The 15,605-nt window shown below is 43.5% G+C and overlaps 1 protein-coding gene across 7 annotated transcripts in view; it reads left to right on the top strand.

Moving 5' to 3' along the window:
• TPK1 (thiamin pyrophosphokinase 1) overlaps positions 1-15,605 on the top strand; it is an 831,917-nt gene that overhangs the window by 524,954 nt on the left and 291,358 nt on the right. For all 7 annotated transcript variants that reach the window (XM_029589578.1, XM_029589572.1, XM_029589573.1 and 4 more), the window contains one exon: positions 7,092-7,187. In XM_029589578.1, the coding sequence (XP_029445438.1) occupies positions 7,092-7,187 (96 nt within the window). The remainder of the gene's footprint in view (positions 1-7,091; positions 7,188-15,605) is intronic.

The following is a 15,605-nucleotide window of genomic DNA, read 5'->3' as shown; positions in this document are numbered from 1 at the left end:
GCTTCCATGCTTTCTAGCTCCTTCAGTGGCTCAGCTTCAGTTCTTTGTTCTGTCACTGCCCAAGGGCAGCTGTCATCTGGCTGCAGGAGATCCTCAACCTTTGTTGCAGGCACCTGGTGGCTGTACCTCCCCACCCCAGCCTGCCTAGCCCATCTCATGTGATCCAACTCTGTCTCCCTAGACTTCAGGGGAAACGAAAACTATGACCAGAATGTCTTGGCTCTATTCTTAAAGATGCATTTCTTTGGGCAGTGTCTCTGCTTTTCATTTTACTCTTTTGGCTCCTTTTTACAATATTTGAAGACTTAAAATTGTTACAACATTTCCCGGAGGAGGCCGCCCAAGCTCTCTTATACCCACTTTGCTCAGTGTGCTCACCATTATCAGTATGGGAAGCAATAGTCCAGATTTTGCAGCCAAAAATCTGGCAACCTTGCAGAAGGGATAGGAGCAGGAAAAGAGGGGAGGCACGCAGAGCATGTGTGTGCATAGACCCTGAAGTTGCCTACCTCTTTCTACCCCTGCAACATCTGCATGGGCCACTTTCTGCATGTTGCTACCAACCTAAAGGTTATATAAAAATGTCCTTTAAAGGACCATCATATAAAGAACTCATAGATCAACATGACTAGAAGTACAAGCAGGGGGAAGGCGCAAAGGTAAACTGTACGTCATAGCAGCTGTGAACATGCTCTGAAGACAGACTGACTGTTGGTACTAATGCCAAACCTGCTGCCTGTGGCAAAATCAGATTTGGTTAGATCCATGAAATGAATGATTAAAAGAAGGGGAGAGAATCAGGGATCAAACTTGATAGAGGAAGGGCTGGTCCAGCAGTCAAATGGGGAAAGAAGGGAGAGAGAGAGAGAGAGAACTGGAGAACAAACTGGGGAAGAATGAGAGAGAGAGAGAGGCCCAATCGGTGACTGGAAGGAGAGATTGAGAGAGGATTGCTACTGACCTGAGATGCTCCTCCCCACCGCACCCTCCACTTAGCAGGTAGTAAGTGGATTCCTCACCTTACTTCACCTCATCACATTGTGTTCATGCTGCAGTTGGCCCGATGGCATGCAAAAAAAAAAAAAAAGCAGGAGGAGATTGCACCCTGCTGCATGACCCACTTCACTCTCCCAAAAAAAAATCAGGATTCACTAAGTCACTCATTGAACAACTCTTCTTATGGAAGCACCTCTGTGTTAGCATTAGCTATGAAAACAGCAGGCTGATCTACGCCTACGGATTCTGTTTAACTGAGACTACAGGAGATGTGTTCAGTCTGCATGTCCAGGTATTAAGACATCTGTTACTCCAGGTAACAATACATTATGTTAGTTTATAGCTGCTGAATGAAGAAAGGCTACAAGGTGCCTTGTTACAGTATATATAAGTTGAGGTGTTTTAGTTTTTTTAAGCTGGCTTTAGCCCATTATTTTGCACACGTTCAGGACAGCTTACTTATCCCTTCTCTGAATGGGTAAAATCTGCTTGTTAAGGCAGCCTACCAAGAGATTAGAAATCACTGAGGCTGAAAAACCCATTAAATCTTTAGAGGAGTTCTTCTCGTCAGACTGGGGGGTCAGCAGTATGAATCATTGCAGTGTAGGTAACACTAATGTTCTTTTCAGTTTCTTCAACAACCGTTTTACAACGTAGAAATTTTCCACTTGAGCAGCTGTTTCAGTGCCTGACATGAGAAGGTTCCCATAGATTATCAGACGGCAGCATGACCTTCCACCAGCAGTTTGTATCTGCCTCAAAAATCACTGTTCATGCTCATCTTCTTTTGGGTAGAAATAATACATCTACTTTACATGGCTCACTTGTTGTGTCCCTGCCTCCAGGTTTATAACTTCCTCCTCTGTTTTTGTCCCTTTCTTCCTATTAGGCTTTGCTTTATGTTGGTAGCTTAAAAATGGTTAGGAGCTAAACAGAATACAGAGTTTCATTCCGACCAATATGGTTGGGTCACGAGACATAATTGTGAGCACACCAAAGAGTTCACAATGTTCATGTCAATTATTTCTTTAAGAAAAATTCATCAAAATCTCTTTAAAAAAAATTCTAAGGCAATTTTATTCCGTTTTTCTGTTTACATGCATAACAAAAGTGATGGATGATGTTATATATTTGAAAATCTAATAAAATATAAATATTAAAAAAATTTCTAAGGCAAATGCATTTTAGCTAAAATTAGCAGTAATCATTTCTGGGGAAGGTATTGACTGTTGCTTCATGCATAGTTGCATAGTTTGGCTTAAAGGCCTTTGGCCTTGGCTTTTACATTCGACTCCTGCAGATGGCATTTAATCTCCAGAATCAGAGTTTATTGTGTAAATGTACTAATGTTAATGATGTGATTATTTAGTGCTTTGCTGTGCTTTGCTGTGCTTTGCAGTTTAGGCAAAATATATTTGGGGTGAGGGGTGGGGATTAAATTTTCAAACAGCTCATGTAATTGCAAATGATGCAGGTGTATGCTTTACTGAGCCTTTGATAATTATTAGTTTTGAGACATTACTTCATATAATATAAGCAGCCCTGTTTTATTTTAGTGATATGATATGCTGCATTCAAATCATTTGTTGTATTATTTGTCTGATGTGCCTCTGATGTGTTGTTTTTTATCTGGAATACAATGGCTTCCAATTATGTACATTAAGTATGATATATTATGTATTCTGGCCATTTCTAAAATTAAACTGAAGACATGCTGCAGTATTATATTTAATTTCAAAACCTTATTACTCCCCAAAAAATACCTACAACTCCCCTTATGCAGACAGCCCTGCCACGCATTACCCCCACACACACAAAAACACACCCAGACATAAACATACAACTCCAACACACTTCCACGAACATAGATGCTCTCCCTAATAACCATATCTGCTACTTACAAATACAAAGCAATACCCCCAAAAAAACACACATGCCATACATAACCCTCATGCACATCCAACTCTCTGCAAATGCCTAGCCCCTCAACCCCTGCACATCTCAAAATATGCACCCACCCAGCCTGCCGATGTACCTCCCACACTACATGGAGCTCTTTATCCCCCACCTCTACCACACTTACCCACATCTTCTCCTCTTTCCCCAGCACACACGCACACACACATACTCACACCCCTACTACAGATCTATATTGGAATGCATTCCCAAAGCCATGCCTCTGCATGCTGTCTCTGTTTATTTTACAGTTTTGATATTTGTAGACGAGCATATTTTAAATGACGGCAATTTTAGTTGTTCATTGTTTACGAAGATATAAAACACAAGTACAAAATAAAAAAGGCTGAATTAGAGCAAAAAACCTTTGAAGAGACTTTGAGAGAGTTAAGGGAATCTTTAAATCTATTCTCAAAGTTAGATTATTGTAACTCAATCTTTCTAGGTCTCCCTTCCTCTTACACCAAACCGCTTCAGATAGTACAAAATGCGGCAGCACGAATTCTAACAAACACCAGGAGGAGAGACCACATCACTCCAATCCTAAAAAACCTCCATTGGCTGCCAATACATTTCAGAATCATCTACAAGTCCATTTCCATCATTTACAAAATCATCCACCAACATGCTCCAATTGACCTACAAATCCCGCTCCGATTACATAACTCCTCAAGACTGACAAGAGACGCATACAAAGGATCACTCCGGGTCCCATCCAGCAAAACCACCAAACACATCACTTCAAGAGATCGAGCCCTCTCAATAGCCGGTCCCCACTTATGGAACTCCATCCCCCCAGATCTGAGACAGGAGCCCTGCCTCCCAAACTTCAGGAACTATTTTTCTCTGCACTTAAGTTAAAGTTTCAAGTTATTGTGCACCCCTGTTCAGATGTAAACCAGTATGATGTGATTGTATCATGATTGTCGGTATATTAAAAAACCTAAATAAATAAATAAAATAAATATTGTTCTTAAAAATTGTTACAGAATATCTGTTTTATATCCTTGAAAGCTCCTTGTATGGCAACTTTATATGGTAGATTTGCTTTACTATTTCTAAGTCAACTCTTTTATAGAGTGCTGAAAATTACCTTTATTCTGACATTGGAAATGTGACTGTATGCTGTGGTCCATTTAAACTATATCATTATAAGTAAATAATGAATTTAATTCATAGTGAATTCACTAATACATTATTGTTGATTTCCATAACAAGAAGAGTTTGTTTTTAAACTTAGGGCCTGATGCAGTAAGGCTTCTCTCGCATTCTATATCTATGGGTAAAGAATGAGGTGGTGTGAGACACATTTGAGTTTGAAACAAGTAATGTGTATGGCAACCAAGTATCCAAAAAATACCCTGCAAGTCAGTTTGCTTGCAAAATTTTGATATATTTCTCGCAAATTTTAGCAGGGAAAATATTCCACAGAAAGTCAAGCAAACTAAATCTTCTATAAAGAGCATAGTGATCTGTTGCCTAGAAGTACAAAATTTAAAAATCCTGCTAAAATTCCTGATTTTGCATAAGTTTTTCTTAGCACTTTTATTAATCTTTTAAATGTAGCATGTCGACTCAACTGCTTTATTGTTTTTTGGGTTTTTTTTATGAATTTTAATTTTGGTGGGCTAATACAGTACTAACTTTTCAATAAACAGTACTGTCTCATATTTATTATTTGAGGGGAGTTATATACTAATCTGCATTAAAATTGACAGGTTAATGTATAGGGATGTGCATGGCAAATTATTTCATTAAATTTTTTTATGTCTTTTTGCATGACTGTTTTTCTTTTTTTAGTTTTGTGTATTTTCCATTTTGGTTTTGGAAAATAATCGGGCAGATTTTAAAAGCCCTGCTCACGTAAATCCGCCCGGATTTACGCGAGCAGGGCCCTCGCGCGCCGGCGCACCTATTTTGCATCGGCCGCCGGCGCGCGCAGAGCCCCCGGGACATGCGTAAGTCCCGGGGGTTTTTTAAGGGGCCGTGTTGGGGGCGGGCCCAAATGACGCAGCGTTTCGGGGGTGGGACGTGGCGTTTCGGGGGTGGGACCGGGGGCGTGGCGCTGGCCCGGGGGCGTGGTCGAGGCCTCCGGACCAGCCCCCGGGTCAGATGATGGCGAGCCAGCAGTCCACTGGCGCGCGTAGATTTACGTCTGCTTCTAGCAGGCGTAAATCTAGGGACAAAGGTAAGGGGGGGTTTAGGTAGGGGAAGGGAGGAGAAGGTGAGGGGAGGGTGAAAGAATGTTCCCTCCAAGGCCGCTCCGATTTCGGAGCGGCCTCGGAGGGAACGGAGGCAGGCTGCGCGGCTCGGCGCGCGCAGGCTGCCCAAAATCGGCAGCCTTGCACGCACCGATCCAGGATTTTATAAGATATGCACGGCTATGCGCGTATCTTATAAAATCCAGCGTACTTTTGTTTGCGCCTGCTGCGCGAACAAAAGTACGCGATCGCGCTTTTTTTAAAAATCTACCCCAATGTGCGCTATTTGGAAATAGCACACACTACTCTCTGAAATGAAAAAGAAAATCCCCAGGGTCTCTGGAAAACCTGTTCCACCCATCCCCCACCCCCCACCCCCGGAGCGACCCATCTGCTTCTGGATTCGATGGCCACCATTTTGAAAAATGGCACCAGCCGCCCTTTGTCACATTATGTGACAGGTAGCCTCTGTCATATGATAGAAGCAAAAGGCGGCTGGCACCATGGCCCCCACTAGATAACCAGAGAGCATTTGGTGAGTTTGGGGGAGGAGGGAGACTTGAGAGTGGGCCATGGGGATCTGGCTCCTAGGAGGGGTATTTTTTAATAAAAGGGAAGGGCTCAGGGTGGGGCCTGTGACTGAATATTTACTTAACAAAATATTACATTTTTGGGAGAAATGGCAATCTCTAGAACCAGTAGGGTGTGGGATGAGGGTCTCTGGAACCCCCAGATTGTGCTGTTTATTTAGGGTACCTGTGTGACCTATTTATGCAGAAAGAACAATTAACACAAAATGTTGTACTTTGTTTTCTATTTCATTTCAAAAACAGATATGACAGACAATGTCGTTGATATTATCTGTGTCATTTCGAACAAATGCACATCCCCATTAGAAACTTTAAAGCTTGATGTGCTATGCTAATTGTTTTCACATTGAAAGGGCCATGTTAAAATGATCAAAGCCCTTGTAACACACAGACACACACACACACACACACACACACACACTCTCTGTATAAAATGTTAGCATTAATAATCCCCTACACTAATAATTCCAAAATGAGTTAGCCCAAGGGAATACATCCAACCAAACTCAACACACCGGCACCCTGCCTCATCCCCTCTTCCCCAACCCAAAATCCCTCTGTGGACCACCCTTATCCAACCCTTTCTTCTTTCCCCCACTGAACAAGCCTTTAACTCACTCCCCTCACTTCTCAGGTTACCCAGAGGCCTTCTGTGAGGAGGAAATTGCAGGCTTATCTCCTATCTGGCTCCAGTGATAATTTGCAGGTCATGCCACCTATCAGCCCTGTAGACTTTGATCCATGTGCAGCATCCAATCTAATATTCCACTGGTTAGCATGCAAGTCATAGTCTATAGTCTACATTGTTGGCACCATTTGAAAATCATCACTGGAGCTGGTAGAAGGTAGGTCTACAACCTCATCCTGGAAAGGGGGCAGCGGTAGTGGTATTTGGTTCACAGGTTGTTGGTCTTAGGAGAAGGTCATTTGATGAGTGAGATCGGATAAGGGAAATACCTTTTACGGGGAGTCTTGGTGTGAGGATCCTTGGGGGAGGCGGGAATAAAAAACAGAGGACTTGCTTTGGAGAGCTTGGAAAGAAGAGAAGGTTCTTGGGTGCAGTTCTTACCTTCTAGGGGCTGTGTAATTTGACTGTGTGTATGTAATTTTCTTTTAGCGTGGAAGCCCAGAACATTGCCTCTTCTTTGTAGTTAACTGCTAGTGTGATGGCCAGGTTAGAACATTATCAATTAACTATACCCTTTGTAGTTAAATTAACCTCAGCAATACGTTTTAATGTGTGAGTTAGTATTAGCACCGCCGAGTATCTCAACCCATTGACATTAACTGATATAATTACGGTAAACCATTTGGTCATCTTTCTGGTCTTTTTTTTCTTGATGCTTAGGGATGTGAACTGATAGACACACCAGACCAAGATTCAACAGACTTCACCAAGTGTTTTCAATTGCTTCAGGAAAAGATACAAGCTAAAGGCCTACAGGTAAAAAAAAAAAAAAAGTTTATCTATGGATTCTTTGGAGTAATATATCTGCCTTGCAATCTCCTGCTTTGTGAGCTGTTAGAGCAGTGCTCTGAACAGGGGCAGTGGAATGCCTTTTTGGTTGTGGGGGAGGTTGGGCACCAAGCAAGTTAACCAAGATCTGCCCCCAGCTCCCACCACCAATGTCTTTCTTTGTTTACAGTTAGTCATTCATTCTTATATACATTCTTCATGCAAGCCATAGAATATAATTATTAATTCCCAGACCAACCAATAAAAAACTTGATGCTAGAAAAACAGACATAGCAGTAAAGGAGAAAATGCCAAATACAGCAGTGCTAGTAGTTAAGTGACTATTCTATATAATGTATGGAGATAGAGAAGATCATCAAGTACCAAGCAATGAAATCAGAAACCAAGAAAATATGGCTTAAAGATACAAAAATAGGCCTAATCGTTTGGGCACCATTTGCCTGATTAAAAGGAACGTTCAAGCTTACCTCCATATGTTGCCTGTATATATATTGCATCGTACAAGCTTCAGAAAGAAGCTGTTTGGATCAATGCAATTATTAAGAAGAGCACTAGAAGTAAATCTGAGAGACTGAGATCATAATGTAAGAGGAAGGCTTTCTGGAGGGTGTGTTGGAGGTTGGCTTGCTGGGGGAGGGGTGTTGGAGGCAGGTGGCAAGCTTGTTGGTAGGGTTTGAGGTAGGAGGCAGACTTGCTTGGGGGTAGGAGGAAGAGGACAGGCTTCCTGCGAGGTTTGGAGGCAGACTGGAGGGGCTGTAGAAGGTAAGCACCAACAGGCTGGAGGGAGTGTGAAGGCCAGACTTACTGGCTTGCTAGTGGGTGTGGAGGCAGGCAAGGGCTGGCCTACTTTGGTGTGGTGGGGCTGGCCAGTGTGGAAGGAAAGGCTGATTAAGGACAGGTGGCAGTAGTTGGTGGATTGTGAAGGCAGGCTGATTGGTTGGGGAGAATGGCTGACTCGGGTGATAGGCTTGCAAGCTAGCTGGCTGGCTGTGTGTGATAGAGAAGATATGCAGGATTGGGCAGAAAGAAGCTAGAGAGGTGGTGGAGATGCAAGAGGGAACACGACTAGAGTAGTCAGGAAAGAAATGTCTCACAGAAGCATCATTAGTGGAGGCAGAACTGATGGTGTAGATCCACAGTAAAGAACTCAAGTTTAGTGGCAGAGAGTTGCTAAAAGGGAGGAAACTACTTTTATTACAAGAGACACATATTTGGAAACGGGATTGAAGAGAGGAAAGAATGTCAAGAAGATACCAAGATCCTTAGCTAGAAGTGACAACAGCTCATCCTTTGGATTACTGGAGCAAAAAAAAAAAAAGATGGAAGGAGAGCTTGATGTCACTTTCCACATGGGGACAAATGGCCTGACTAAGATCCAGGAGTAATTCAGAGAATTAGGGAAAGATCTTCTGTAGTTATCAAAGATCCATAGCATTTTCCGAGATGTTACGTGTGCATGAAAAGGAGGAGGTCAGCACACTGAACCAGAAGCTTTAATGCACGTCTGTCAAAGTGGTGCAAGGAGGAGCTGAGTGGATTACTTGGGGACTGAGATAAGCCTAAAAAATAGGGATGAACTGTATTTGCCTGTGAGGGGAACCACGGACCTAGGTGAATCTTTCAAATCTTGCACTTACAGAGGCTAAATGAATGGGATACCTTTGTTCCTAATTACAAATGATGTAAAGTTCTGGTCAGTGTTCCCTAAATGCACTTTGATCTGCAGGTCTGTCACAGTCCCTTCATAGTTGATATGGACTAGATTCCAAACCACTCCAAATTTGGTAGGGATTTTTCCTTTCTAAGAGAGCTAACTATCCAGAAAGGTACTAAAAAAAAAACAAACTCCATGCCCCCAGTTATTGGTTCACTCTGTGCATCATGAGGCTAAGTTTCAAAGGTTTTAGTTGCGTAACGTTGGGAGTTTGGATCCTAAATTAGCCCTTTTGAAAATTTACTAGGGCTGGGTGTCAAAATTTAGGTCCCTCAGATCACTAAGTTGCTAAGTTTAAGGGAATAAAATGGAGATGGCTATGGGGGCAGAGTTAGGACAAGGGAAACAAGTTTAGTGCTTGGTATTAGGCTCCTAATTTAGAAACCTAATCTAGGTAAATGAATAGCAAGCCTAAATTTAGGAACCTACCTTATCGGGCCCTAAATGTAGGTGAATTAAAGTTCAGCATTCAGAGAGCTGGAGAGTGGGAAAATGTATCCAGGTAAATTTACGGACATAGGTTTTCATAGATACTCAGCAGGGCTTACCTGGATAAGTCTGCCCCTCAGTATAACTGGATAGAGTTCCACACATGACTTTACGTGGATAATGTTAGGACAACGATTATTTGTCCAGACTTGTGTGTATAACTGTAGTCGGAGATAATTCAGTATGTGCACTCACCTGCTAAAGTTTAGCCCTGCCCCCAGATCATCCCATCAATGCCATTTTTCATATGCACAAAAGGTTGTGTGCATATGTAACCTTGTCTCTGGGTGCGGACTGATACCCAATGGGGCCATAAAAAATGTTAAGTTTCTTCGGGGCTGGAATCACTCACCGGTTAACTCTCTCACTTTCCCTTTTCCCCATGCCTGGATCCTTGGTGGGGGGAGGGGGAGAAACTTTTATTTTCAGGGCCCAATGTGACAGGGCTGACTCTTATTTGTATTCCCGGGAGAGATACACTTTTCCCCACACTGTGAATGCTGTAGGTGTCAGAAATGATATATAGGAGACTTTAGATTGAGTGCCCAAAAATCAAAGCTTTTAATGCTGGGTAATTAGATGAAATAATGGCACAGTTCAACTTAAATCCTTTAATTTCCAGAGGTGGCTGTTACAGCTCTTTCTCTTTCTATCTGTACAAAGGTCTCTTTACGTTGGTCCAGGGCAAGGGAAACACTCAACATACGAAGCTTGAATTAATGAGGTTCTCAAGTTGGCAGGGTTATCCTCACTGAGACGGAAAACCAGCAGGCCAAAAATCTATCACGCAGTCTCTGCACAGCATTCCCAATTAACTCTCTTCCCAGGGGCAAAGACTCCAAGTGAAGTCCTCTGATATAACTCAAGTTTGGTCTTACTCACAGTTTTCCTCACTCCTTCTCAGTCTCACTCACTTTTCATGAATCCCGTTGGAAAAGGATCCTTTGGAACTCACATCTTTCGATGTTCCTTTATCAGGGTAGAAAGAAGGGACAGCTAAAATCTTCCTCCCAGATCTTCTAACCAAAATGTCTTTTTATCCCAAAACTGATCTTAACACCCGAGTTTTTCCTTTCAGTGGATCACAAACTCTAAGGGCAGGTCTGGGTTTCCTGTGCCCAGGAGAGACTCATGATTCTCACAAGGCTCCTAACAAATAAAAAAAATTCAAAAAAATCCCAAAATATCCTAAGAACAAACCAGACAGCCAGTTAGTGGACTGAAAGAGTTGTTCCTTTGCCCTTGCCCAGGAACTGCAGGCAGATAATACCTGAGTCCAAAGGTAGGCCCAAAAATCAACAAAGGAAAAAGCTCCAATACCTCCTCAAACTTCCGAAACCAAATTGCACTGCCCCCAGAGCTCTCTATTACAAACTGCTTTTGTTAACTCACAGGAGGGAAGCCATCTTAGTATCCTCAAAAGGAGGAGCTGTACCAAATGGTTCCTCCCTTTTCTCTTACTTATACTAAACTGCTTTCTGAATCTAGGAATACCCAGGGCTTAATAGTGATGTGACCGAAGGGTCTGTCACACACATAATTTAGGTGGTCAGCCGGGGGAAATATTTGAACATCAGATTTTCCATGGCTAACAAAGTTTTCCATACAAAGCCTTCTAAAATCTACCTCTTGGTGTCTAAGTTTAGCTGAAAATGAGCACCTAATTTATGTGTCTAAATTTAGGAGCTCATCTTTTTTTGAATATCAGCCTCGTGTGTTTCTGGTTAACTGTACCAGCGTAAGCAGTCTAGAACAGCAATTTCACTGTTCTGCTAGACAGAATTTTCCTTATGGTCTGCTGTCTTAACTCCGTATATTGTATGTCTTGTCTGTCTGAACTGACTAGACTGTAATTTCTAAGGAGTAGGCACTGCCAATTGTGGGGCTAATTTTCAAATACTTACATGGGGTTGTGAATGTATAATCGACATATAAACATGCAAGTAACCCCTGCACGTGGTAACCTAGTTATCAGAAGGGCGGTAGTACGCCCATACTGTCACTGCCACGTAGAACAGTAAGCACATACAAAGGGGGCATTCCAGATTGGGAAACACAATGGCAGAAAAAGACCATACTGCCTATCTAGTCTGCCCATCCACACAGCTATTCAGCTTTACTATCCCTACTACTCCCTCTGATATCCTCTGTGTGTGTCCCATGCTTTCTTGAATTCAGATTCTCTCTGTGTCCACCACCACCTCAACTGGGAGGCTGTTCCATGCATCTACTACCCTCTCTGTAAAGAGATATTTTCTCAGATTATTTCTGAGTCTATCCCCTTTCGCCCTCATCCCATGACGCCTCATTGTAGAGTCTTCTTTCTGTTGAATGAAGGTCTCCTCCTCTGCATGCAGATCTTGGAGGTATTTAAATGTTTCTTTCGTATCTCCCCTATCTCGTCTTTCCTCTAGGGGGGATACATGTTTTCACATTTAAGTCTGTCGCCATATGCTTTAGAATGGAGACTTTGACTATTTTATTAGTCACTGTCTTGATGGATTTCATCTTGCTTATATCCTTTTGAAGCTGAGTTCTCCAGAACTGTATACAGTATTCCAAATGAGGTCTTACAAGGGATTTATTCAAGGGCAATATCACCTCCTACTTTCTGCTGAATATTTCTCACCCTCTATAGCCAAACATCTTTCTAACTTTTGCCATCACTTTATCCACCTATTTGGTCACCTAAAGATTATCAAATATGATCACCCCAGATCCCGTTCTTCTTTTGTGCTTAGAAGAATTTTGTCCCCTATATTTTACTCCTCCCTTGGGGTTTTGCAGCTCAAATGCACACACTGCATTATTTATCATTAAATCTTAGCTGCTAGACTATAGACCTTTTCTTGAGCTTTTCTAGATCTCTCTTCATGTTTTCCATATCTTTCTGGATATCTATCCTGTTGCAGATTTTGGTGGCATTCACAAAAAGACAAACCTTTCCCGACAATCCTTCCATTATGTCACTCACAAAAATGTTGAAAAGAACTAGTTCAAGGAATTATGAGCACATTTATGTATTTTATAAACAGGGTACACCTATCAGTCATCAAACATGCATACATGCTTTCACACCTGCTAATTATGTCTCAGAAATGAAATCTGACATCTTTTGTTTGTAGTTTTTGGATGGGGGTAGGGTCTGGAACAAGTGGTGGACGGTGTGGGTGAACTGGTGAAGGTCTGTTTCAACTGGTGTAGATCTTGGCATCCTAGTGCATGGATGTATGTATTTTCATAATATCAGCCTTCATGCATTAACTGATGGTTATGCACAAATGTTATGATTTAATTTAATGCATAAAATACAGTACATCCCTTATAAAACAGGTATAGAATCTATGGGGCCGATGGAATACAGTGCACTCAGCCGAGCGCACTGTATAACCCGCAGTTGGACGTGGGATAAATAGGCACTAATCCACCCCCTAATGCAATAGGGGGATTAACGCCTATTTAACGTGCATCCGAAGCAGAGTGAATGAGATAGCGCTCATCACATGCAAATATAAGTGAATGAGCCTATAACTCATTCACTCTGCATGCAAAAAGATAAATGTGCGTCTCAGATGCACATTTATCGCTCAGCTATTAACGCCTGCCTGGAGCAGACGTTAATAGCTGAGCGCAGGTAAAAGAAGTACAGAAAAGCAGAAAAAACTGCTTTTCTGTACTTCTTTTTTAAAGTAAATAAAATAAAATAACTCGGCAGACCGCCGAGTTATGAAAATCGACGCCGTTAAACTCGGCCTCGGTTTTCATAACCTGCTTGTCTGCCAGTAATGAAAACGACCGCACTCGGCAGACAGGCAGGTTATGAAAACCGAGGCTGAGTTTACTGGCGTTGGTCTTCATAACCAGCAGCCGCAGCAGGTCGCGTTAGCAAGGAGGCGCTAAGGTCGCGCAAGCGATCCTAACACCTCCTTCCTAGCAAGACCCCCTAATTTACATATTGCATGGCGCATGCCTTGCGGGCGCCATGCGTGCATTAAGAAACTGGGCACTGAAAAGACATGCGCCCACTTTCCGCGAACATTATTGCATCGGTCCCTATGCAAGTACTGAAACATAAAGCATGTGCTTTTGGGGGGGTGAAATGCAGTATTTTAAAAAACCGTGTGGCTCCCATTTCACAGTTTATAAAATAAAGCCATAATATTAGGCACACTTATCCTCCCTCTGTGTCTGTTCTGTATTTTCGTAATCTGCACAGCAACAAAAAATATTGCCTCAAAGTAAACCAACCTCACATAATAGGTAATCTAGGTACCATATTTTATTTATTTAAAATTGCTTTTGTTTTACCTATAGTAACAATGTCATGCTAGACTGGTTACAGTAGAAATGTAAAATGCAACAATAAATCAAACATAAAATCACATAACAAAAGCAAATGAAAATTCTTCAAAACTACATTACATTTTGGGCCAGATCTTAAAATCTACGTGCGGGCGTAGATTTGTAAGCGCAACCCAGTGTGAACAAATCTATGGCCGATTTTATAACATGTGCGCGCTGCTGCGCGCATGTAATAAAATCCGGGTTTGGCGCGTGCAAGGGGGTGCACACATGTGCACCTTGCACGCGCTGAGCCCGAGAGGAGACCTGATAGCTTTCAGGGTTCCCTCCAAGGCCGCTCCGAAATCGGAGCGGCCTTGGAGGGAACTTTTTTATCGGCCCCCCTGCACCTTCCCCTCCCTTCCCCTATCTATCCCACCCCCCATCCCTAACTAAATCCCCCCCCCCCACCTTCATTCCAAAAGTTATGCCTGCCCAAGGCAGGTGTAATTTGCACGCACCGACAAGCTGCTGGCGCATCATGCCCCGGCACAGGCCGCTGTGCCAGAGCACTCGACCCAGCCCCCGGACCACCCCCGGACCACCCCCAAACCGCCACATGCCCCCAGCCATGCCTCCGGACCGTCCCTTTTTGCAAGCCGCTGAGCCTATGCAAAATAGGCTCGGCGCGCGCAGGGGCAGATTTTCTCGGGCAACATGCATATGTTACGCGTGTAGCCTTTGAAAATCTGCCCATTTATGCGTATGTATTTGTTTTTGGGTTGGGTTTTGTTTTTTTTTTTGCATATTTCCTCCATGGTGTTGTGTTAGGCTGCTGCAGCAGCGTCAACAGGCACCAGTGCACTTCACTTGTACTTGAGCCTATAAATACTTTAATGGACACCATTTGTTTACTGAAATGCTCTATGAAAGGGCTCTTCCAAGCAGAAAAAGTCTGCCAGCTGCATATTACACATGACTCCAATTCCCCAGATGAACGGGGGACATTGCACTAGGCAAGGGTTTCTTTTGGGGAGGAAAGGGGAGGGCGGTGTTGCGCCTGTTGGTCGCAGACAGCTGCGCCCTCTATTGCTCACCTTTTTTCTACCTGACTCAGTTCATTTTTGGAAGATGGCTGCCTCCACTTCTCCTCACCGTACCCTCCAGTGTCCTCGGTCCGGCATGGGCGATTGCGTTAGTCATCTTTCTCCAGGAGTCACCTAGGGCACGCGCACATGCGTAGCCCCGTCCGTTACGTGCGTCATGGCAGGAACCTCGTGGGCATCCCCACTGCATGATGTCACTAGCTCTGATATTAAATCTCCGCTTACGATTCCTTTTACAAGTTAGCAATGAATCCTCCATGCTGATCTCTCCACTTTACCAGACGCCTCCGCTCTGTGTACTCTCACTCCAGGACGACTTTGGTACCCGCTCCACAGGGGCCTTGCCTCGTTCCTCCTCACCCTCCGGGGTTACCTCCTACCAACTAGGTTGCCTAAGGTATCTGCTCCTCGGGGGCCTTGCCAAGCGCCTACCTTCCCTTCAGGTTGCCTACTCATTACCAGGATGCCTACGGTACCCGCTCTTCGGGGGCCTTGTTCGTCCGGGACCGCCGTTCCTCCGGGGTTCCCCTCTACTACAACTAACCAGCTCAGAGTGAGTACTGCCGCTCCAGTTCTGTCTTTGCATTGTCTCATCTCTCTCTCCATAGATCCTCAGCCTACCCCGTACCGCGGACCACTACTGGATCTATTGGCGTCTCCATCTAAGCTTGGGTTCTTGGCCTACCCCGCTTCGCGGACCACTACCGGACCCATCTTCCTCTTGGGACCTGCAATCTACAGATGGAACATTACCATCTGGTTCCTCATCTAGCTGGAATCATCACCCATTCCTCG

Source organism: Rhinatrema bivittatum, chromosome 2 (genome assembly GCF_901001135.1).
Source record: "Rhinatrema bivittatum chromosome 2, aRhiBiv1.1, whole genome shotgun sequence".
In the NCBI taxonomy this organism is placed as follows: domain Eukaryota; kingdom Metazoa; phylum Chordata; class Amphibia; order Gymnophiona; family Rhinatrematidae; genus Rhinatrema; species Rhinatrema bivittatum.
The sequence above is the reverse complement of the archived record's forward strand: the minus strand, read 5'-3'. Positions and strand labels throughout refer to the sequence as shown.